At 44.3% G+C, this 24,114-nt stretch overlaps 1 protein-coding gene across 2 annotated transcripts in view; it reads left to right on the top strand.

Moving 5' to 3' along the window:
• Nucleotides 1-2,609: 2,609 nt before the first annotated feature.
• The window catches only part of SLC6A13 (solute carrier family 6 member 13), a 45,057-nt gene continuing 23,552 nt past the window's right edge, over nt 2,610-24,114 (top strand). The window contains exons 1-6 of one of the 2 annotated variants that reach the window (XM_083461789.1): nt 2,610-2,644; nt 7,691-7,977; nt 14,723-14,857; nt 17,627-17,767; nt 19,301-19,385; nt 20,957-21,089. In XM_083461789.1, coding sequence (XP_083317915.1) covers nt 7,761-7,977; nt 14,723-14,857; nt 17,627-17,767; nt 19,301-19,385; nt 20,957-21,089 — 711 coding nt within the window. In that variant the 5' untranslated portion in view covers nt 2,610-2,644; nt 7,691-7,760. Of the gene's footprint in view, nt 2,645-3,019; nt 3,174-7,690; nt 7,978-14,722; nt 14,858-17,626; nt 17,768-19,300; nt 19,386-20,956; nt 21,090-24,114 lie in introns of those variants that run through there. The other variant, XM_083461790.1, reaches the window with a different exon arrangement.

Raw genomic sequence — 24,114 nt, forward strand, 5'->3', positions numbered from 1 at the left:
TTTATGATGAGCTCAGAATTTGGAAGCTTTTGAGATGCAGGTGTGAACCGTTTAGGTCATGAATTTCTTTAATGTGCTGTGGTTCAAGGGTAGCTGCTTAGCTGTCTAAACAATAAAGAATATCTTGAAGTGTGTGAGAACTTAATTTAGGGTGGTTACCCAGCAGTTCTCTAATGTCCCCTGTGTGAGTGCAATACACACTGCAATGTTTTCAAACAGCTTAGGAATTTCCGTTCTTGATCTCCTGGTTCTGCTGGGGTTAGCTGGCAATAACAATTCATAAATCTGCAAAATTGGAAGGGACCAGTTTATAACCTTATCTTACTGCTTTCTAAAAACAAACAAACCATATTTGCGTCTTGATTCAAATAACCTAAAAGCTGAAAAATGTTCAGCAACAGTCTAGCAACATGTGAAACTTGCTTGTGTAGAGATGAATCGTTAGTCCATATCCCTTAGTGTCGCAGGGATATCTCCTAAAATTGCTACCTGGGCTTTCCCCCCCTGAAGATGCCTTTGTAGATTCTGAATGCCACTGAACTATGGACCCCTTACTATTTCTTATTCCAACAGGTTTTGGGGAACTAACAGCTTTTAATGAAAGAGCTGGTGCCATGCTGTTTTTAGCAGTAATTATACGTTTGTTTTTAATCTCTCTCTCTCTCTCTCTCTCTCTCTCTCTCTCTCTCTCACACACACACACACACACACAGAGAGAGAGAGAGAGAGAGAGACACGTTTATCTCAATTCCCAGTATCCATGTAGGTTAACATATTTTATAATAATCTTAATAACCCAAGTATTAACTTTAAAATTAGTCTACACATTTGCAGAGAACCACTTAACCAGGACTCCTGGGATTGTCAGGTGTAGATCTCATATATATTTCATACACATCTCCTCAAGCATAGCTGAAAATATGTGCTCAGCATGCTGTGTAAATGTGGTGTCCTGTCTTTAAGCAACATAAGAAGCCACCCTAATGTTACCCCCTGGGCTGAAAAGGAAGGTGAAAAAAATATTTAAAGGGAAGAGGGCAGAAGTTGGCGTTGAGAGTGTGGGGGGGGGGGGCACAGGATAGAAATTAAGAGGTTGAAGAGTAGGCTAAAACGCAAGTGCAAGAGACATGGTTGGAAAGAGACTGTGTTATGGATGCTTATAAGCTAATGGTAGAAGCCTCCTAGCAAAGATTAGTGAGCTGGAATGTTCGTTCTTGCAAAGAATATTTAAATGCATTAATAACAGGAGATCTGCTAGGGAGGTAGTTGGGCCTTCGGATGACAAGGAAGTACGTTAAAGGAAAGAAGTACGTTAAAGGAAAATAAGAAGAATGCAGGGATGCAGAATGAATTTTTTGCTTCTGTCCTCGCAGAATAACTTTTAGGGCAGATCCCTGTCTCTGAACTAACTTTCACAGGAAGCCTTGTCAATAAAATAAAAACAAATTGCTGGATCTGAACGCCATCCCCTTGAGAGTTCTTAAAGAACACAAATGTGAAATAAGTGACTTGTCCCTCTGATCAGACTCAATACTATTTATAAATAAGGGTTCTAGAGGGGATTCTGGAAATCACAGACTGGTTAGCTTAGCTTGGTCCTGTGTCACTAGCCTATTCAGCGGAGTTGTTTTTTAGAGTGTCAACAAGCACATAGATAGAGGTGTTCCAGTTGACATTGTGTACTCAGACCTTCAAAAATCTTTTCCCAAAGTACCTCATCAAGGACTCATAAGTGAGCTTAGCAGGCATGGAATAAGAGGAGAGGTCCTCATGTGGATCATGAACTGGTTTAGAAACAGGAAGCAGAGAGCAGGAATGAATGGGCAGTTCTCAGAATGGAGGTATATAGAAAGTGGAGCCCCACACCCCCGATCAGTATTGGGACCTGTTCCTAAACAATCAAGAGTTTGGATTGAACAATGAGGTAGCTGACAATAGAGAATAGTTCTGTGTGGTTAAAATGGGGTTTATGAAGAGCTCCAAGGAGCATACAGCTGAGGACGCACTTCCCTGACCTGCCTTTTGAAACTTGAAATGTCTATTTTAGGACCCATCTTATTTCTGTAATTTTAACTTTTAAACTGTTTTTAATATTGGGTAGTAGTGTGTTTTAATTTTAGCGTTGTGTTTTAATTGTTGTAACGCACCCTCGGAACTTGGGATGAAGGGCAACTGGTAACAACCACCACCACCACCACCACCACCTCTTTGTTTGCTCCCTCAATAAAACCCCATTAACAGATTGTTCAACAATGCTGTGGTATGTTTCAGTGGCTGGGCCTTGGAAGGTGAGACTGAACAGAAATTGACCAGTGACACAGACATGGTCGCAGTGAAAAGAGAGGCAGAACTTACACATTTGTGTGCATTTCTTCCACATGGACGGCGAAAAGCAAAGGAGGAGGAAAGTTGCCTGGGCAGTGGGCAAGGGCTCCTTTAGTAAGGCACATCAGAAGTCGTGTGTAGTTTATTGTACAGCCCTGGGGGGTGGGGGTGGAGGAAGGAATGTGGGCCGGGCAAAGTCTAGAATTACACCATTGCAGAATAGGTTTTTTCCTTGCATGCTTTAAATAGCCAGCACCTTTTTCTTATTGCTTTCACGGTTCCCCAGTCAGCCAGACCCCTGACAGCTCATTCCTTCAAGGTAACAACTTAGTTTTGTACCTTCTCCTCTGCTGCGTCGGGCTGCGTTGCAGTCATCAGGCGGACTGTGTGCGTTTGTGTGTGGTGTGCATGTGTGCATGTGTGTGGACTGCCTAACAATTTTTAGTGGCAAAGATATCTTTATGCACCCACCTCTTTCTCCTTCACTCCTCCCCCTGCCCCTCTGATTTAACATGATTTCTTGTTCCTTCTGGCTATGCATTCATGTGTAGCTTTCAAAGCACTTTGGGCTGTAGTATTCCTCCCTGTGTATTGGAATCTCTTGTTTTCTTCACAAAAGGAACTGGCTGAGAGAATGAATGAATCAAAGAATTTGGTTTTGACGGGCAGGCAGGGCGGTGGAGGAAAACGGTAACCTACAAATGGCTGATGCTCTTCACATGAATGATGCCATCACTATTTTCCTGGAGTGGTTCTCCATAGGGTGCGGGATCCAAAGATCCTTTGAGGTGCATCTGGATGTGGCATGAAGGAAGTTGGCTTACTGTTCGGCATGTGACTGGGCCACTGTGAGTTTGTGTGTGTATATGTATGTGTGTGAGAGAACTGGACCACTGTGAACTATTAAAGATTCTGAATTGGGAAGGTGGGGGAGAGGCAAAGTATACGCTGTACATGATGATTATGGGAACATTCTCTCACTGGGCAAAGCACTGAATGATACATTTTCAAAAGAAAACACCTTGGTTGTCTTGTGCCTGTGTTGAGAACCTTTGGGGCTCCAGATTTTGTTGAACTACAAATGCAATCAGCCCAGCAGACCAGGGATGGTGGGAGTTTTAGTTTAGTAACATCCAGAGGGCCAAAGGGACCCTGGAGTATGATCTCAAAACTGACTCCCCCCCCTCAAAAAAAACCCCACACCATTAAGAGATGGTTTGCAATAGTTTGCACATCGCTAAGGTGAACTAATGGGAAAGTGATCAAGACTCTCTACTTTTACAAGTTACAAAGAAGTAGGGATCCCAGCAGGTGGAATATCCTCTCCTACAGACCCAATAAAGCTGTGTTCTTCTAGCTTGGCTCCCTGGATGTCGTTGGACTACAACTCCCATCATCCCTGATGATTGGCTAAAGTGGTTGAGAATGGTGGGCGCTGTATTCCAGCAACATTGGGGGACCTTAGATTGAAGAACGCACTGCATTATTAAAATTACAGCAGATGGGTCCTTTGTAGTTGTTCATCCTATTCTTAACTGGTTTGTTACTCCATCACATGTACGCAGTTTCTATTGAAATAATACTATGCATGTCCAAAGTGGCCTTAAAAAGGTGGATTTGCACCAGATCCCTCATGTGCCAGATCTTCCTTGCATTTGGCTTCCCAGCAGGTATCCATTGTGTGATTCAATAAAAGGGCAACACATGTCCAGATCTGTGAGCAGAATGCAGCATCCTGAGAGTCTCATATTTTTTTCCAGGGAAAGAGGCATTTCTGGTTCAGAGGAGGCATGGGGCAGAACCTAATCACAACAGAGAGTCTGCTTAATTTTCAGAAACTAATGTGTCTGGAGAGATTTACCGGGCTCGGCTACTTTTGCTAGCCTCTAAAGATCTCCCACATCCAGTCTCTGTCCCCTGTGCTGCTTCAGTCTTCCACAAAATAAAGGCTTTACGCTTAATAGTGACGTACAGATGTGCACGGTTTGTATAATAAAGTCTGCTTATGAAACTAGCTTTCCCTATTTCAGAATCTTCCTTATTTAGAACAATCCCCAGAGCCAGACACAGAATGCTTTCATCTGCCTTGCAGCCCCCATTCCACTTTTACCACCACATCCAATCACCTAAAGCAGCCCTCTCTCAGCCTGAAGCCCCCTCCCCTGCCGTGTTACCACCTTGATAGTTACTTGGTCTTGGACTCTAGTGGCCCCAAAGCACCATTGGTTTAAGAAGAATGGCAGACACACTTGGCTGCCAGATCTTTGCCTTGATCAATAAACAATGTTAAAGATTTGTGTGATGTGAGTTATGATGCTACAGAACACATGCGATGCCCTCTGTCACTGCCTAATTTCTTAGGACCTGCCCCATTCCTTTCAGTGATGCACTCCATCGAAGGCAGAGTAGCCAAGAAAGTGTCCTACAGATGTTGTGCACTCTAAATTCCACTGTCCCCAACCAGCACAGCCAATGGCCAGGGGTGATGGAAGCTGTAGCTCAAAATGTCTGGAGAACGCCATTCTGACCACCCCTGGTCTAAAGCAATGGAGAGGTTTACAAGCTTTCTTCCTTCTGGCCCTGTCTTACAAGCAGGGCTGGGTTTACCGTAGGTTTGATGAGGCCCTAAGCTACTGAAGGTAATGGGGCCCTTTATATGTCCAGCTGTCCTTTGTCAACAACAAATTGTTGCTGTTTTTTGTGTTGAAGATATACTATGGACCTAATAGGTATCTAAAGCCATTTGCACATAACAAAATATGTATTTTATCAAATAATTGTTATATTTTGGAAATGTACATCCAGTTTTTTTCCTTTAAATTTTTTGGGGGCCCCCAAGAGAGGGGGCCCCTAAGCTATAGCTTGTTTTGTTTATAAGTAAATCTAGCACTGCTTTCAAGGGAACACTGCCTACCTGCTACAGAACCACAATCTGTTGCAAGGGGTTTCTGGTACATATTCAGGGTTGTCCACTTCATTTGTATGGGGCAGCGGTCAGGCCTGTTGGGTCTCCTCCAGGACAAGGGTTGGAAACTTGTGCTCATCCCCCCCCAGATGTTGCTAGAGTACAGTTCTCATAACCCTTGGCTGTTGGCCATGCTAGCTGAGCCCAATGGGAACTGTAGTCCAGCAACCCCTGCAGGGCCACATGCTTCCCCACCCCTGATCTAGAGCAGGGTTTCCCAAACTTGGACCTCCGGCTATTATTGGACTATAACTCCCATCATCTCTAGCTAGAAGGACCAGTGGTCAGGGACGATGGGAACTGTAGTCCAGAAACAGCTGGAGACCCAAGTTTGGGACATCCTGGTCTAGAGCAATATTCTTCAACCTCAGGTCCCCAGATGTTGCTGGACTACAGCTCCCATCATCTCTGACCATTAGCCTAAGCTGGCTGGGAATGATTGGAGTTGTACTCCAAGTGCTATTAAGTATAGAAAGAGAATTTGGGAATGTCACCTTCAACTGTATTGCTTAAATACTGTAATTTAGCTGGGCCAGACTTTAGAGAGGCAACTGAGGTTAGTATTCATCTAAAGTCATGTTCATGTTTCTGATGGTAAGAGCTGTTTGACAGTGGAACAGACTCCCTTAGAAGGTGGTGGGCTCTCCTTCATTGGAGGTTTTTAAGCAGAGTTTGGATTGCCACCTATCAGGGATGCTGTACTTGAGCTTCCTGCATTGCAGGGGGCTGGACTAGATGACTCTCAGGGACCCTGCTGACTCTACAATTCCATGATTCCATGGTTTGGCTTATTTTGATGAGTGCAGAAAGCCAATATGGAAAAAACCCGGAAAGTGCAATTTTAAAAGTAAACAAGCAAACACTACCACCTCCACTTGTCAGGCTCTACCTGGAATACTCTGTTTAAAAGAATTTAGAAGTTAAATAGTGTCACCACCATTTTTTGCAGTTGGGGGTTTTTTTTAAATTATAAAATAAGGGGACAGAATATGTGCCCATGAGAACAAAGCATAGAAGTCTGGGATTTAAAGGTGGATAAATCTCAGAAGACTGCCCACCCCGCTTCAAAAGCATCAGTAAGGTTCACCTCTGGTCTGAAGACTGGTGCTGTCCCCTTAGTTACAGAATGGGTCTGAGCTCTGGAAAAATTGGAGTCTACTGATGTACAGAAATCATGGGGAACCTTGGCCCTCCTAATGAATGATGCTCTTCAACCCCCATCAGCCCCGGCCAGCATTGGCAATGGTCAGCGATTATGGGAGCTGTAGTCCCATCTGGAGTACATCTGGAATAATAATAATAATAATAATAATAATAATAATAATAATAATACTACTAATGATATTATTTATACCCCACCTATTGGCTGGGTTTCCCAAACCACTCTGGTCGGCTCCCAACAGAATATTAAACACACGATAAAACATCAAGCATTAAAAATTTCCCTAAACAGGGCTGCCATCAGATGTCTTCTAAAAGTCAGGTAGTTGTTTATTTCCTTGACATCTGATAGGAGGGTGTTCCACAGGATGTGCCACTACCGAGAAGGCCTTCTGCCTGGTTCCCTGTAACTTCACTTCTCTCATTGAGGGAACCACCAGAAGGCCCTCAGAGCTGGACCTCAGTGTACAAGCTGAATGATGAGGGTGGAGACGCCCCTTCAGATATACTGGGCCAAGGCTGTTTAGGGCTTTAAAGGTCAGCACCAAAACTTTGAATTGTGCTTGGAAATGTACTGGGAGTCCATGTAGGTCTTTCAGGACCGGTGTCATGTGGTCTCAGCGGCCACTCCCAGTCACCAGTCTAGCTGCAGGTTCTCCATATCTGACACAGATCACAGGAGCATCCAGCTGGTGGTCAGCTATTGTTCAGGTATCCCGGCCCCACGTTGTGAAGGATATTGCACTGATGCTCCATGGCAAATGTGAATACATTTTCTTGAAGGGGGACCATAGGGCTATTTCTATGGGTCTGGGAGGATGTGATGGGCCACTGACAGGAGCAAACATGGCCCAAGACATGTCTGAGCCCAGTGCTTCTAGGCACACTTTCGTAAAAGTAAACAGGATTGCAATATCTTCACGGAATTGTTTTCACAAGTGAAATGAATTAAAATGAAAAGGGGATGTAAATAAACAAAATACCTGGTGGTATACAAAACATCGGCGAATGCTTACTGAAAGGATACTCTGTGAGGAACCAGAACATTTTGAGATGAATCATTTAAAAATTAAGCTGACACTGTTCTTCTAATCCAAAGTAAATACCTCCTGCCTCAGTAAAGTCTATGGGTACATCTTGTGCACTTGGAATGTCAACATATCCAGCTGTTGTAAGCAAGGAAGCTGTGGTGTGAACTTTTGAGCATGTCCCTGAGTTTGTCTCTCACTTTTCCTCCAGCTTGAGAATTTGATTGTTGTAAGCATAACAGTGGAGGGGCGAAAGGCGACACTGACCTTTTGAAGGTGGGATGGATTACAGAGTCCCTGGGGCAGTGATCAATGGAGAAATACCTGCACAAGCCTCTGGGGAGAAGAAGAAGAAGAAGAAGCAAGAAGCAAGCGATCAAACCCTAGAACGCGACCACTGGAACAACAAAATGGAATATGTGCTCTCTGTAGCAGGAGAAATCATCGGCTTGGGGAACGTCTGGCGGTTCCCTTATCTCTGCTACAAGAACGGTGGTGGTAAGTGCAGCTCTTGCCTAGCAAATTTACATTGCATCTGCTAGACGTCTCAACTGTGTCACTTTCCCATTGATCACAAGAGAACCTGCACACCTGCAGTTGCATATCATGGGGGATGGCTGGGAGGGAATCAGTAATGCCAGCCGAAGCAAGCCAAGTCCCAGCCTTTTTCAGTGTACGAAATGTTTTGCAAAGTTTATGCCATTTATCTTCACAGCATCCTTATGTGGTAGGTTAGGGTGAGAGAGAAAGAGGAACTTGCACAAAACCACCTAAGAGTTTCCTCTTCAAACCCCAGTACTGTACAAGGTGGGGAGGGGGGGGGACTTAGGAGGCAGCCAGTGACTTCCACAATTTTCTCCCAAAAACTGTTTGTGTCTTGCGAGCTAAGTATAAAACCACACACAACATGAGATCTCCCGACATTACTAAAAAGAATAAATAAATACATATTCATGCAACTATAAAGGCCTTTTTTGGGGGGAGGGGGGACTGAAGCAATGGTGCTGAGGTTCTTGGTGAACTTTTCCTTCCCATGTCGCTTTCCACTCCTACCCCATCAAAAAAAGAAAAAGGAGGTACACACAGACCATGCTTAAAGCATGGAAAGCAGAAATAAGCAAACTAACCCCAACCCCATCCCCGCTAATTCCCCAGGCACACCACCCATTATTCCATCACACAGCCTAGAACCTCCAGAACCTGGCAAACCAAAGGCCTATATCACCTAACAGACTTCTATAAAAATAAACCCTTGTCAACACAAGAAATACAAGACAAACTAGGAGACATCCAAATGCCTTGGTTAACACATCACCAATTACATGCCCTTTTAAACAATCCAGTAGTAAAATCAGCAACAACTAGGCCCCTGACAACCTCTGAAAACCTCCTCCTAACAACAAAGGGACATGGCAAAGGAATGGTATCAACCATATACAAAATGCTACTCCAAAATCCCATGAACCCCCTAGACGTAATCAGGAAACAATGGGAGGACAACATAGGCTATGAGATTAACCCCACTCAGGGGACCAGAATGTGGTCTAACCCCCCCTTTAAATCCATATCTATGAAAAGAAAATAACTTACTCTGAAACTTACCTACAGGTGGTACCTAGCACCAAGGAAATTAGCGCTAATTCACCCAGGAACTTCACCAAAATGCTGGAGAGGGTGCACCTCCACAGGCACATACCTCTACATGTGGTGGGAATGCCCCAAAATCCAAAATTCTGGACAACAGCCATACGAGAAATATGTAAAATAACTAAGCAAGTACAGTGGTACCTCGGGTTACAGACATTTCAGGTTACAGACGCTTCAGGTTACAGACTCCGCTAACCCAGAAATAGTACCTCGGGTTAAGAACTTTACTTCAGGATGAGAACAGAAATCGTGCGGCGGCAGCGGGAGGCCCCATTAACCAAAGTGGTACCTCAGGTTAAGAACAGTTTCAGGTTAAGAACAGACCTCCAGAACAAATTAAGTTCTTAACCCGAGGTACCACTGTATTAGAAATCACCCCAGAATTGGCCCTACTGAACATCTTCCAAGACAATAATGCCCACTCACATCACAAAGAACTCATAACCCACCTACTCTCAGCAACCAGAAACATTATAACCAGACACTGGAGAGATCTGTCAGAAGTAAGCATGGATCAATGGTACCAAACAGTATGGGAAGCCTGGTTTTGATTGTCCAAACATAGCTACTGGCTTCCTGTCCCTCTATGGATGCTTAATTTACAAAGTGAGTCTAGGATGACTGCTTTGTAGTGCTGAAATGGTTGCCGTACTTATTTTCCATGCTTGAATTGATCTGTTTCAGAAGGCACATTCTGCATTCCATGGCCATTTTCTCCTACTGCTTTTTGCTCTACGCTGTGTCCGTGTGTCTGTCTCTCTCACTCACTCACAAATGTCCATAGAGAACAATCCCTCATGCATCTGAAGTGAATGTGTGTCCACGAAAGCTCATGCCATAACAAATTAGCTAGTCTTTAAGCTGCTACAGGACTTTTACTGTAAAAACAACAACCATCTCACTAATCTTGACAAGAGCTTGGAAAGCCAGGCAGAGTTATTGCTATATTGAGGGAAGAGGGACCAGTCCCCATACAAAACCCATTGAAGTTGAAAAGTGTCTCCGGATTCATTGAAAAAAATCTGGTAGCCTTACAGTCTGTAATGGGTTGGCATCCCAAAAATGACCCCCAAAAGTAAGGAAGACAGGAGTGGCTTTGAAGCACTGGTTCCTCTCTCCTCCTCCCTTCCTCTGCTGGGAGCCCCAGCTAGTCAAATTAGTAGAAATAGTTCCTTGCACGAAGGAAGAAATTATTCTGTGTTCCCACTGAAGGCAGGGCTTTCCCCCTTCCTTTCCCCATCTTTTGGAATGAGAGGACAGCATGACTCCTTTCCATAACATTACAATTTTGCCTCACATGGTGCATGTCCTAAAATGTAATGAAGAGAGTTGCCAAGGAGATGTCTTCTTTTACTCTGTCCTTAGAGAGCTCTCTCTCTCTCTCAGACACACACTTGTTTACTTGTGGGTAAGGATGAGGGAGAAATTTGATTCAGGACACATTTAAAGGAGAACCTACTTAACCCACACTTTCTGAAACAATGTACAAATTCAAACACAGTAAGATCCATGCTTATCCAAATTTTGCCAGGCACATACTAGGATAAAATGTGCATAAAATGTATATATTTATGAAAACAACATATAAGCATGTGCAGGATTAGGGGGGAAATTATTTGTAAAAATGTGTATTTTAGGGAAAGCTGCATACAAATGTCTATACTGGAAGAAATTCACACTACAATGCTGACAAATTTTTCATGAGATTTTTTTTAAAAAATCACAAAGGTGGAGAAATGAATTTAAGATGGGAAAATGAGGTACTGAGAGAAACTGAAAATGACACATTCTCCCATCTGTCCTTGTAGGGCATTCAAAATGATGTAGGCAAGGGGTGAAGAGACTTGTTATGAGTCTCACAGTGATGTCACAACAAGGCACACATGAAACTATCATCCACAAAACAAAATATGTTGGGGCGAGAGAATTAGTTTTCCAGCAACTTGTGTTAAGGTGCTTGTGCTAGTAAATTAAATTTCCCCTCACAATGGAAGCATGTACCAGAGAACACTATATAGGTGGGTTAGTGAGGGCCACTGTTCGCTGCCCTACCTGCTAAAAAGGGGGCCCGTGGTTTTCTTTTTATGTTTAAAAAAATAAAGACAAGAAAATGTTTTCGTCTCTCTTTATATTAGTACCACTGGTGTGATAAGTTGCAGTTTGGAGATAATAGGTGTTCATCTCAACCAGCTCCACTGAAGTAAAAAGTGCAGTAACTGTCTTAGTAAGATTTTAAATCCGAGGAGTTGTATAATGTGAATACAGAAGTTCTTCTCTTCAGTTAAGATAATTTATAGGCTTTTGCAGTATAAGAACCTATTATAATAACGTTTCCTTTAAAAGACTCACCAGGAGTCATCTGCCACAGTTACGCTCTGTGCTGTTGTGTGGGTTATGTATGTGTTCTGGAAAAAATTACCTAGAGACCTATTTGGGAATTGTTCTCCTTGTTTTGTTTGATAACTATTTACTTAATCTGACTTTCTGGAAGCTTGTAGAAAAACAGGTTAGAAGGACTTGGTACTGGTAAGAGTTATCGGTGAGTAGATTTATGAACTCTGGTCTGAAATCTTTTGGATTTGCCTTAGAGGCCTACCTAAACCGCTTTCCCACCCTGACAGCATGAAAGGGATTAGCTACTTCCATGCCGGCTTTCCTTTTTGTTTCTCTTTCTGCTTGAGAATTTTGTTTTTGAGGAGGGATTAGAGGGGAGGCTTGTTTTTATTTTTGTGAGGCTGGAATGTTCCTAAACTTGGGTTTGCCAACCCTATGCATGTTTACTAAGAAGCCCCATTGTTACTTTGGGAACAGGCAACATGGTGCACTTCAGATGTTGCTTGACTATCAACTGCGCTAACTCCTATCAACCCCACTACAATGGCCAATGGTCCGGGATGATTTCAATATTTATTTTAAACCATTTTTATACTTCTTAATATATAAAATTTCTCTTGGTGATGCATACCCTCTAACACCTTGATGGCAAAATCCAAGACACAATATTCCCAGACGCCATCTTCCTGTTTTTTCTCAAGAGAATGTTGGCCGTTTTGGATGTCTTGATCTCGTGTGGTTTTGCACCACAATCCCGCCCCCCGAAAAAGAGCTTTTTTCAGGCATGGTGCTCTAAAATGTATATTTTGGGGTCACAGCACAAGATCACAGCCTCAGGAAATAATTGTGGTGTGCAATTGCGTGAGATCATGGCATCCAAAATGGCCAACATTCTCTCGTGACAAAAGAAAAACCATGGGATGTCTTGATTTTTCCAGGATACTTTTGGGGTATGGTGATGTACAACAAATTAAACCAAACCAAAACAATTATTATTATTGGTATCTGAAGAAGTGTGCATGCACACGAAAGCTCATACCAAGAACTAACTTAGTTGGTCTTTAAGGTGCTACTGGAAGGAATTTTTTTATTTTAATTATTACAAAAATATACAATTCAACCATCAATACAAATTGGAAATCAATACAATAGTAATAAATATATACTGGTAGCAATACTGTAATTGAATACTGATGATGGATATTCCTATCCACTCAACCACTCTGAGGAGTTTTCTTTCTTTTTTTTACAGTCAAGTGGTATATAAATTTTATTAAATAAATAAATAAGTAGCAAACCTCCCCTTCATATAATGCTGCTTTAAATGTATGGTGTTGAATGTGGCCCTAGTCTCCCTGCCTTCTACCTCCCAGCCCCACTGACACCAGCCACCACTGACACTCAGTTCAAACTTGACCTACATGTGGATCTCGCTATTGGTTCCATTCCTTGTTCCTTTAAAATAAGACCTGGCATCATGTTTTAATTGGGCCCTGGATTTCTCTTTCAGTAAGAAAAAGGAATCACCTTTCAGCTGGTACTCTTGACTAAACTGAAAGGTACATGCCCTTTTAACACACACACAAAGCAATGAAAAGCATGGAGGATACCAGCCCAGTTTCTGCTGTCAGGCTTAGTAAAGCATCCTCCTTTACTATTGGCTAGGAACAGAGGAAAGCAGAAGAGTGATCTCACCTCCCTCTACCCCCAGGGCCTGAAAGCTCATTGCTTCCATAGCAGGCACAGCCTCCTGCCATGCCAGCTTGGTGTGGACTTCAGTCAAAGGGCAGGGAGCCCAGTCCAGCCTGCTAAGAGCTGGAACCGTTAAAGGGATTTCGGAGCAAATTAAAGTTAATTGTGATTTTCCAGTCAGTTAAATATTGGCTTGATCCTGGAATGGATGGAGGTGTTGAAAGTGGCTAGCAATTAACGCCAAGGAGCAGAGTCTGCATCTATCCAAACCTGGACACAAAAGGCATAAGAATTGCTTTAATTCTTTCCCTTTTCAGTCAAAATGTTAGTCATGGGTTGTATCTACAGTAGCGTTGAGTAGTACATCCCATCAGTGCAAAAATTTCTGCTTGCTCAATGGGACTTGGCCCGCCTCCCCGTTCATGCCTCCAACCCTCCAGACTAGATTTGGGGAGGACATGGGGTGGGGGAGTCCTGTTGCAGAAATCGTTGTGTTGATGGGATGTGTTAGTTGGATACTGCCCCATATGTCACGAGGGGCCACCAGTTTGAATGTTGCTGAATAGATTGGTGCTACTGTGATAAGCATCTTTTGACTGCTTTAATGCTGGGCCAGCATCAAATATTAACACCATTTGATATTACATGGCAACTACTGAATGCTGTCTAATATTAACTATGGTTGCATGTCAGCTGTAAAAAATAACTTGCAAGATATCCTTGCATGGCAGCAGCCAAGCACTGTTGAGTACGGAATACCATGTTGTATCAAGTATCAAACATTATTCTGGTATCAAATAGTGAAGCGAATATTGTATGTAAAATATAGATATCCAATCCTGAGTAGGTATCTGGCAAACGATAGGAGTAGTCCAAGAATATCATCAATATGTTCAAAGTTTGCAGAGCAAAATATTGTGGAGAATAGTTGGGAGCATATTCATTTGGGCTCTTAAGAATAATGAATTGATAGGCTTGCTTTGTGCAGAGGGTTAAGTTAGACAGTGTTTTTATTCCACAGCTGACTCTGCGATGTTAGTGAACTCATTTTTTAAAATGCAATTTGTCTGTGATCAAATACAATCAAAGTTGCATTTGTCTCATCCTGATCAAAGGTTTGAACCTTCATGTTCTGCTAGGCAGTATTCAAAACCATATTTGTTGTAGTCTGAGCTTTCTTTCTAAAAGCCATCATAAACCTTCTCCCTGGGCAATTGGGTCAATGTGTCCACAAGCTCAACATTTTGCTGGCAGAATCCCGGAGAAGTGTATTGCTATTGGTTGGCCCAAACCCAAGGGATGATCTTCAAACACCTCTGAGGGTCAAACTACTTCTGTTGTGTGGTTAGCAAACATATCTTTTATAATAATAATAATAATAATAATAATAATACAGTTTGGTTTTCTTAATATAACAAATGAGCAACAAAAACATGAACATTCATAGAAATAAATAAATAAATAAATAAATAAATAAATGCCCCTCCTCACTTGGCTCTTTGTCATCACCATAGCTTCCTGTTTTGAAAGCCTGAGCATCTAACACCTCCATGTGTTTCTGAACCTGTAGGTGCCTTCTTCATCCCCTACCTCATCTTCCTTTTCACCTGCGGGATCCCAGTATTCTTCCTGGAGACGGCACTTGGGCAGTACACCAGCCAGGGAGGTGTCACGTCCTGGCGGAGGCTGTGCCCTCTCTTTGAAGGTGAGTTGGGTATGATGGGGCCAGCTTGTTTGCTAGAAAGTCTGTACCACCTTTTGCACTAAAGGAGCTATCTTACACAGGGCATCAATGGGATTTTCTGGGCCCGGTACACTTGCATGTGGATTGGACCCTCTGCCTGGCTTCCAAAAGGAGGCACATATTTGAATAACATTTCCATACACTTTGTATCACGTGAAGATCTTTATGCTCTGTGGCAGGTGGGGTGGAGGGCCCTAGCATAAATCAGAAGCCACACTCAAGTAAATAAGATGTCTGAAGGACAGACAGAATGCGAATCCTTTGCCTCCCTGCGCACCCACAAGATTCAGCTGGGGGTGTCAGCATTCACATGCTGATGTCAACGTTTGCCCAATTTTGGCTGTTTGCTGTAGCATTAGCATCAGATCATCGTGCATCAGCACTATTTCGGGTTTTTAACGACTGTGTCTCTTGCAACAGCAGCACCACTGCTTCTTGAAGCTTGAGAGTGATACCTGTCAGTGGAAAATGCAAACGCCCCTCAGTTGTGACAAAGATCACTGTTGTGGAGGCAACAGAGTGTGGCTGAAGTGACCACAGGAATCTCAATTTTTATAGAAGAGGAAAATTAACATGATGGAAAGGGAAAAGAGAAGCTCAGGTTGCACATTAGCTGAAAGAAAATGTTAAATGCGGATGTTTACTGATTACAAGAAAGGATCTACCAGGTTGGGGGAAATTGTATGAATGCAGTGCCAATCAGCATGGGGTGGGTGCTAATCAAAGATCTTCCTTCTTTTTTTGTTTTGCTGTGTAAAATGCATGCATATGTCTACTTTTTATGTTTTTATTTTTGTTTTAAATCAAAGATTCCCTCATCTCTTCCGGCTGGGGTAAGGTCTGTTGGGAATCTGAGATGAGATCCCCACACAGCGGAAGTTGCCTCCAAGTCCAGTCACCACACAGAGGCAGCTTAGAGCCCCAAATAATTTACTGCTGCAGAAGATAAAGCTTCAGTAATACAGTTCTGGATGCTGAGAAATATATATACAGGATGTAGCATATACAGCTACAGACACATACAAGTACAAAGCATATCTGTTGCTCCAGCAATTCAAGATGTAACGCCGACTCCCTTCACACCCGGACACACAACACACCCTGGCACAGATGAGCTGGCATGCATCAATCCCTTGCATAGACGACCCTGGGCCATTGCCATAGCAACTGGCTTGGCTGGCCTTGCACCTCTGGCCTTTTCTAATATAGAGGGTGATTTGTGCTCATGTAGGAAATTAACACCTTCCTCGTGCCCAGTTCCTCCAACAAGGGCTGCCGTGCCAAAACTAAGACATAAGGCACACTTTGGAACTAGTGTAAAGTAACAGAGAAAAGGGGGGGGGGGCTCTACTTGTTTTCCTGTAGAATTGTAAGATTCTGGAATATGTGACACCTAGGAAATGTACAGTGCATAAACAGGTGCAGGGAAAATTTAAAAAGTAAGTGGAAATTAAACCAAGGGGAAGACATGGTGAATGAAAGGAACACCCAGAATGGTGAATGGAGCACCTGAGAAAATGGGAAAGACAAGTTGATGTATCCTGCAATGCGAATGCATGCCCTATGGGGATTTTATGAAAATTATGGGTTAGGGCAGGCATCTCCAATCAGCCTCAGCCAGCATGGCAAATAGCCTGTTCTGAATCCCTTATCCTTCAGATTCAGTGGATGACACCCCCTCCCCCAAGTTCTAGTATAATGGAACACTTCACTTTCTGATCAGATGTTTGCATGATTTTAAGGTTACTCAAAATCCGGATCAAATGGAAAGTTGAGGCTAAAAGGTTCCTGGGTCATTAGGGACTCTTGATTTATTTTTGCTTCATTCCAGGACAAATTACTGTGTTAATCACAGCCTGGCAGTTAGCTCAGGTAGGTAGAAGTGGATGGAGTTCATTGTTCGCTGTAACATCGTAAGCAAAGGGCTGCTGGAATTTCTTGCCCATGTCAACAAAGGCAGTTGTTTCATTGCAATCAACAACTGATAGCCAGCTGACTTTAGCAAAGGGAACTTCTAAGTTCTGGGGGCCAAGTGCAGTCCTCCAAAGGATTTAATTTGTCCCTCAGGCCTCTCCTCAGGCCACACACCACCCCAAGGGGCCAGACACTCCTTTGCCTGGCTAGAATGAACCCTTGAACCCTTTGTTTGCATGGAAGGAGAATGGAGACAGGTGTTATATGGTGCGTAAGTGCGCGTGCTTGTGTTTGTGTATAGAAACCACTGACTTTTGCAACTGGCTTGCCCACCACTGGGGTGCAACCCAGGGCAGATCTACTATGAAATTTAAGAATCTTAAGTTTCATAGCCTTTAACCCCAGAGGGCCCCCAAAAGCAACCTAATTCATCCATGTATATAACATTTCCCTATTTCTCACCCCCCCAAGAACTTGAAAACTACAAGGCATGGGAAATATTTATTTACTGCAGTGACTTTGACATGTGAGATAATCCAGTATAGCAATTTTAATCAAGATCTGAGATGTCGTAGTCATTATTATTACTATTATTAAAATAATTGTGGGGATCTGTCGTGGAACAACCCCACTGAAGAAGATAACCGAGTGGTTACGAGATCTCGTTGCTGGTTGCAAAGGGGCCCCCATAACAGTTCGAGCTTCAGGGTACCCCAAATGTAGGTGCAACCCTGAAAAAACAAAACCACCCTGGCTTTATTACTCCAATTAATTTTCTTTAAATCTCCTTCCCTGTTTCTTTTGTTCACTCTGCAGGAATTGGTTATGCTTCCCAGGTGATTGTTGTACTACTTAATTTCTATTACATTATTGTTCTGGCCTGGGCCTTGTTTTACCTCTTCAGCTCATTCACCATAGACCTTCCATGGGGCAGCTGTGATCATGAGTGGAACACAGGTAATTTGGAGTCCCTCCCTTGCTGTTCTGCAAGATGCTTAGTATTACTTTGTACTGATTCCACCCCCCCCCGCTAGCAATAACCATCTACAGTACTTCATTTTCCGTCGTGGCTTCAACCCTTTGGAACTCCCTGTCCAGGGAGATCCGCATGGCCACGTTCTTACTCTTCTGCCCCTCCTTCCTTGTGGGAGGCCAACCCAGCACATGCCCTCTGTGTGCACTAAACACAAACAAACTTCTGCCCACTTTTGACAAGGCAGTGCAGGCTGCCTTGTCTTGCCTTCACTCCATTACATGTGGACATGGATATTGTTGCAGATGATGGGCTGAAATTTAGCCCTAGCCCCACATAGGACTGGTATTGTGGTGGTGGTGGGGAGAGGGGAAACCACCTCTGAACTAGCTGTAGTCTTGAGCTGTTAAGTCCTGAACTTCATTGGCTCTGAAAGAAGAAGAAGAAGAGTTTGGATTTGATATCCCATTTGATCACTACCCTAAGGAGTCTCAAAGCGGCTAACATTCTCCTTTCCCTTCCTCTCCCACAACAAACACTCTGTGAGGTGAGTGGGGCTGAGAGACTTCAAAGAAGTGTGACTAGCCCAAGGTCATCCAGCAGCTGCATGTGGAGGAGCGGAGACGCGAACCCGGTTCACCAGATTACGAGTCCACCGCTCTTAACCACTACACCACACTGGTGTAGTGGCCAGTCAATCAAGAGTAGCCAATCTTGTCTAGGAAAGAACTTGCCTCATCCTTTTCATACACATATAGGCTTGGATGCCCAGGCACACTCATGAACAGCTAAAGGTGCTGACCTTTAAAGCCCTAAACGGCCTCGGTCCAGTATACCTGAAGGAGTGTCTCCACCTCCATCGTTCTACCCGGACACTGAGGTCCAGCACCGAGGGCCTTCTGGCGGTTCCCTCACTGCGAGAAGCCAAGTTACAGGGAACCAGGCAGAGGGCCTTCTCGGCAGTGGTGCCCTCCCTGTGGAACGCCCTCCCACCAGATGTCAAAGAGAACAACAACTACCAGACTTTTAGAAGACATCTGAAGGCAGCCCTGTTTAGGGAAGCTTTTAATGTTTGATGTATCATAGTATTTTAATATTCTTTTGGAAGCCGCCCAGAGTGGCTGGGGAAACCCAGCCAGATGGGCGGGGTATAAATAATAAATTATTATTATTATTATTATCTCAATCAGGTTTGGCGCCAAACCTTGAGGTCGGTGGGTTCGGCATGGTGCTGGTGTTGGGCACCTCACCACCTGCTCACCATCCCCATCGCTTCCCAGAAGTGCTTCAGTGGTAGATGGGCCCCACTTTTCTGGACACTGATCCCAGGCCTGCTCTCTGTAGGATCCTAGCCTCATGTGGCACAGACTCTTTCTTTCCTGAGCATCCTATTGAGCTCTGCAGTTTTATTCCTGGTCTTTTTTTTTTTTTTAAGGAAAGTATATTAGTTGCACTTTGTGGGGATGTCTTCCAATTGTATGTTTTCACAGTTTCTGTCACTTGGCCCTGTCTTACAGAGAACTGTGTGGAATTCCAGAAGACAAACACTTCGCTAAATGTGTCGGCCGAAAATGCCACCTCTCCTGTCATAGAGTTTTGGGAGTAAGTGAAGATTCCTCCATTTTCAGGTTTGGTTTCCACAGCTATGACCAACCACCAGCCGCAGGAGTGTTCTTCTGTTGGACGTGCAAAGTCTATAGATCTCAATAGCTCGCATTGCTAACTGGGAAAAGCATGAACTGTGGGAATGGAATCTTGGTCTCTGTGCACCTTAACTCTTAATTTGCGATTTAAATCAGTTAAGTTCTGCACAAAGCGGATCGTAAATCTGGCCTTGGGTTTCTTGTCTATTCCTCATCTTTTGCATATTTTAAAAATGAACTATGCAAATTTCAATGCATACCTTACCTGTAGGATGCATATGCTCTTAACGTAAGGTCCACCCATCCGGTATCTTGTGGCAGCTGCTGTCTGCACCTTTGTACCAACCCATCAATGAACACCCTCCTCCTGATTCCAGGCACAAAAGCAATAATGGTTGTTTGCTGCCTTCTCATAGATCAATTGTACAAATATATAAATATAGATTTGTATATAAAACGGAAGAAGCAGTAAAGGAGGTGTCAGGAGAGGGCTGGCACTGGAAATGACTCAGGAGCACATAATGTATGCTCCAGCACAGTGAGCACATGGCACATGTCTGGTTTCAGAAGCAGTGCAGGAGTGGCACTTTTTCGTAATCTAATCCTGTCTTTCCTCCACACATGCATTTACACCTCTGCACTCCTTTACCAGAGAGGACAATTAGGTCATTTCCATAGAAACCGCCCTTGCGTCTTCCTTTCTGAAATCAACTCTCTGCGTCAAATACTTGGAGGTTATTCAAACGCCCAACACAAAAACCCACAAAGGAGCACTGTAAGAGTGTGGCTTCTTTGGCGAGAAAATTTGTTTCAACGCATCATGACATCAGATGTTTGTCAGGTTCATGGCCCTGCCTACCTGTCAGAATTGACCTGTGGGGTGGCAGGAGATAAAGTTCTGGACCACCGGGCCAGAACCGCCCCCCCCACTCCTGCCCTTCATCAACAAACAAAGAGCTATCATGTATATATGCCCTTGTTTTGAAGCATATTACAATGAATTCCTTAATGGATGCTCCATTTACTTGCTTGCTGTCACCTACAGCAGTGCAAAGTCAGAACTGACCAGGGCTCCAAACCAGTCAGAAAGGACCGTGTGTGGGGGCAGAGCATGTACTGGGCATGCAGGTGTGCTCTAGGTTCACCTCCTCCTCAGAACCCCTGATGATCAAGTATGGGGACTTGCCAGAATAGGTTACGTTTCTGTAAGCTTGCAGGCTACCAAAACATAAGGTTGGGGTTCCATAATCCAGTGGGGAATCTTTTGACTTGGGCGACAAAATAACTTGACTGGCCTTGAGTATTGCTCTTCATTTTGACCTGGCAGGTGTGGAGTGTGAGGCGATTTGACTCAGGCTGCAACATGGCTTGGAGTGGCCCAGCTCCTTCTGAGGTTCCCATGGCAACCCTCCACAACATTGCGGGGGGGCACCATGTGCAAAACAGTGTATTCTGGGGGAAGTGGCCAGGCTGGGAGATGTTACAAAGTGTACCCAGAAGAAATCAAGCCAGGCTCTGTTTCTTCCGCAGGAGGAGAGTACTCAACATTTCTGATGGCATAGAGCACTTGGGAGGTGTGCGGTGGGAACTGGCTCTCTGTCTCCTGCTGGCCTGGATCATCTGCTACTTCTGCATCTGGAAAGGAGTCAAGTCCACAGGCAAGGTGGGCATATTTTATTTCTCTCTCTCGCTTCCCTCCATCACAATACAAACTACTTGTAGCCCTCTGCAGCTGATGGGCTTAACAACATGTTACAGTACATTAGTTGCATGGCTATTAGCCACATCAAGGAATTTAAATACACCACCCAGGAGAGGGTGGCATCAATTATACATGTGCAGGATTCCAAGTTATGGAAATATTACCACTTGTACAGTGGTACCTCAGGTTACAGAAACTTCAGGTTACAGATTCCGCTAACCCAGAAATAGTACCTCGGGTTAAGAACTTTGCTTCAGGATGAGAACAGAAATCGTGCAGTGGCAGTGGGAGGCCCCATTAGCTTAAGTGGTGCTACAGGTTAAGAACAGTTTCAGGTTAAGAACGGACCTCCAGAACGAATTAAGTTCTTAACCCGAGGTACCACTGTACCTATTTTTCCTGTGTGAGTGACAGGCAGAAATTCAACTTGGGCAGCTTTTCCTAGAATGCAAACATAAGAACAGAAGACGAACCTGCTGGGTCAAGCCAATGGCCTATATAGTCCAGCCTCATCTTCTTGCAGTGGCCAACTAGATCCTGCAAGCAGAACCTGAGCACAACAGTATGCTTCTTGGCTGTGACTCCCAGCAACTGGTATTCAGAGGCATACTGCGCCATGCAGTGGAGGTGGAACACAGCCATTGAACTGGTAGCCACTGGTAGCCTTGTCCTCCATGAATTTGTCCAGTCCTCTTTTGAAGATATAAAGATGGTGGGAGGCAGGAGGCAATGCCTGAACTGATTTGGCTGCTGAACAAAGCCAGCAATTAAAAGGCATGGAGCTTATCTCAGCAAAAAGTGGTGCTAACTGGGTCCTTGGAGGGGGGGGGGCTCTTTAGGATGTTTCCCATCCCCTGTGGAAGTCTATCACGCAACATTCACATGCAAGGGAAGCTATGCCGGCTCTTTCATTAGACAGAGGTCATTGGGGTGGGATCCCATGCACAACCCTCCTACTCATACTTATTTTGCCCCAAGAAAGTGCTTTATGCTCTGCAGGGGAAAACATGCAGGGACCTCACAATGACCTCAGTGTTTTGCAGCCTTAGGAAAAGCCTAGTCTCTGCTGGTTTCCTGTGTCTCCATGTATGCAGTAATGGTTGTGTGTAGTACTGGACTATGGCAGGCCATCACAGGTGCTCAAAATAGGAGGATGTTGCCAAAAACCAACATGGAAAAGGCTGCCCCCTTCCTGGTGTGTACTATGCATTAAGGTGATTACGAGTTGGCCTCTCAACCATTCCATCTCATCTGCCTCCATCTCAGTTTTCACAATATGTCGCTGTCATTTGGCTGTGCTCATTAGTGTGTTTTTAATACACTCCCCTGAGCCATTCCCAGCCAGCTTTCTGTTTTCACTTCCATCTGTTCTTAAACTTCAAAATCATGAGGAGACTGTCTTTTCCCGATAAGGTGCAAACCACAGCGTGGTTATTAGGCCAGATGGAATCAACACATGCGTGGCAAAGGTTTCCGTATTATTTTCCTCCGCTGCAAAATGAAATGAGAGTCTGCCTTGAGCCTTGGCACTGTGATAAGAGACAGAGCCTTATCAGCAGGTTTCTGCCACAACACCCCCAATAATGAAATGGAGATTTGTTTGTTTGTTTATTTGTTTGTTAAATGTATATCCTGCCCCTCCTCCCAGGGTGACAAACAACAGCTGACGAAACACTAAAGACATCTTAAAAACAATTCCAGTGCAGACACAGGCTGTGAACGTCCTCTGCTTGAAAGTCTTGTTGGCAGATGAGAGTCTTCATGAGGCACCTTCAGGAGAGGGTATTCCTAAGGGTAGGGGGCTCAAAACACTAAAGACCTGATTCTCATATTGTGTGGAAACAGTGCTTTTTTTCCTGGCACTATTGAATGGTACGCAGTGCCGGCACCTCCCCCCGCCTTCAAATCTTGAAATAAGGTAAATAGAGGGTGGGGAGAGCAAGCAGGCAACCGCAACTAAAAGGGAGATTGTGAAAAGCAGGAGGCTGAGGCGGCGAGGAAAAAGAGGCCCTTGTTCAGAGCTGTAGTTGCTGCTCTCAGTTGACAGGTTGCACCATTTCCCCTCAGCTGCCCCACAATGGTGCTCTCTCCTCCTAGACGTGCCGCTATGCCGCTGCCTTGCTGCGCGGGAAGTGGACAGGCTAGTGTGAGCCCCTCTTCCCTTCTGTGTTTGCTCGCTCTTTTCAGAAGGAGAAGGGGGAAGGTGGGGTGCTGGGTGGGTGTGAAGAGCAGATGGGGCAAGGTGGTGGGGTAGGTTGAAGAACGGGGAGGGGGCATGCAAAATGAGGCTTTAATTAATTGAGAGGGAACAGGAGACAGTGTGTGTGTTAGAGAAAATGGGGCTGGGGAAGAGGACCATGGTGAGCCCCTTTGTTTTCTAGAAAGAAAGCACTGTGTGGAACAGATCTCAAATGGAGTGGGAAGAGAGTTCCAGAAGGGCGTTGGAGGGCTGCCATGTGTGTGCTGTGTGCTCTACCTTGTTGCTCTTTGGGCATGGTAGATGCTGCTGCTCCGTCTCCAGACAGCGTCAGCTGCCAGGCTGGATGCCTTCCGTACATGGAACCAGGGAGGAGATGCCATCTTGTGTTTTGCCTCAGGCAGCAAAATGTATTGGGCTGGCCCTGCTTAGAATGTAGAAAAATAAGACCAAACATGCTGATGGATAACTGATGTAGTGGGGAAAAAACCCATGTCTTGTGAAGCATATGCTATGTGAAAGCAAAGCTGGCATGCGACACAGAAACTCCGAAGAGAAGATCTAAGAATGGAAACTGTGAAAATGTGAAGTCTTCGGCACACATTCCCTGAATGGAGAGAGGCTATTTACATTTTGCCCAGAGAACTTTGCTATGGGGAGGCATGAAGATACTTAATAAGTAAAATAAGCAACTGTTAGTAACGAAAAAGTAACTCATAACTAACTAGAACAGATATGGCCCTCCTAGATGTTGTCGGATTATAACTCCCTTCAAGTCAGGCCAGATTA

This window comes from Podarcis liolepis (assembly GCF_965112155.1).
Source record: "Podarcis liolepis genome assembly, chromosome: 10".
Classification (NCBI taxonomy): domain Eukaryota; kingdom Metazoa; phylum Chordata; class Lepidosauria; order Squamata; family Lacertidae; genus Podarcis; species Podarcis liolepis.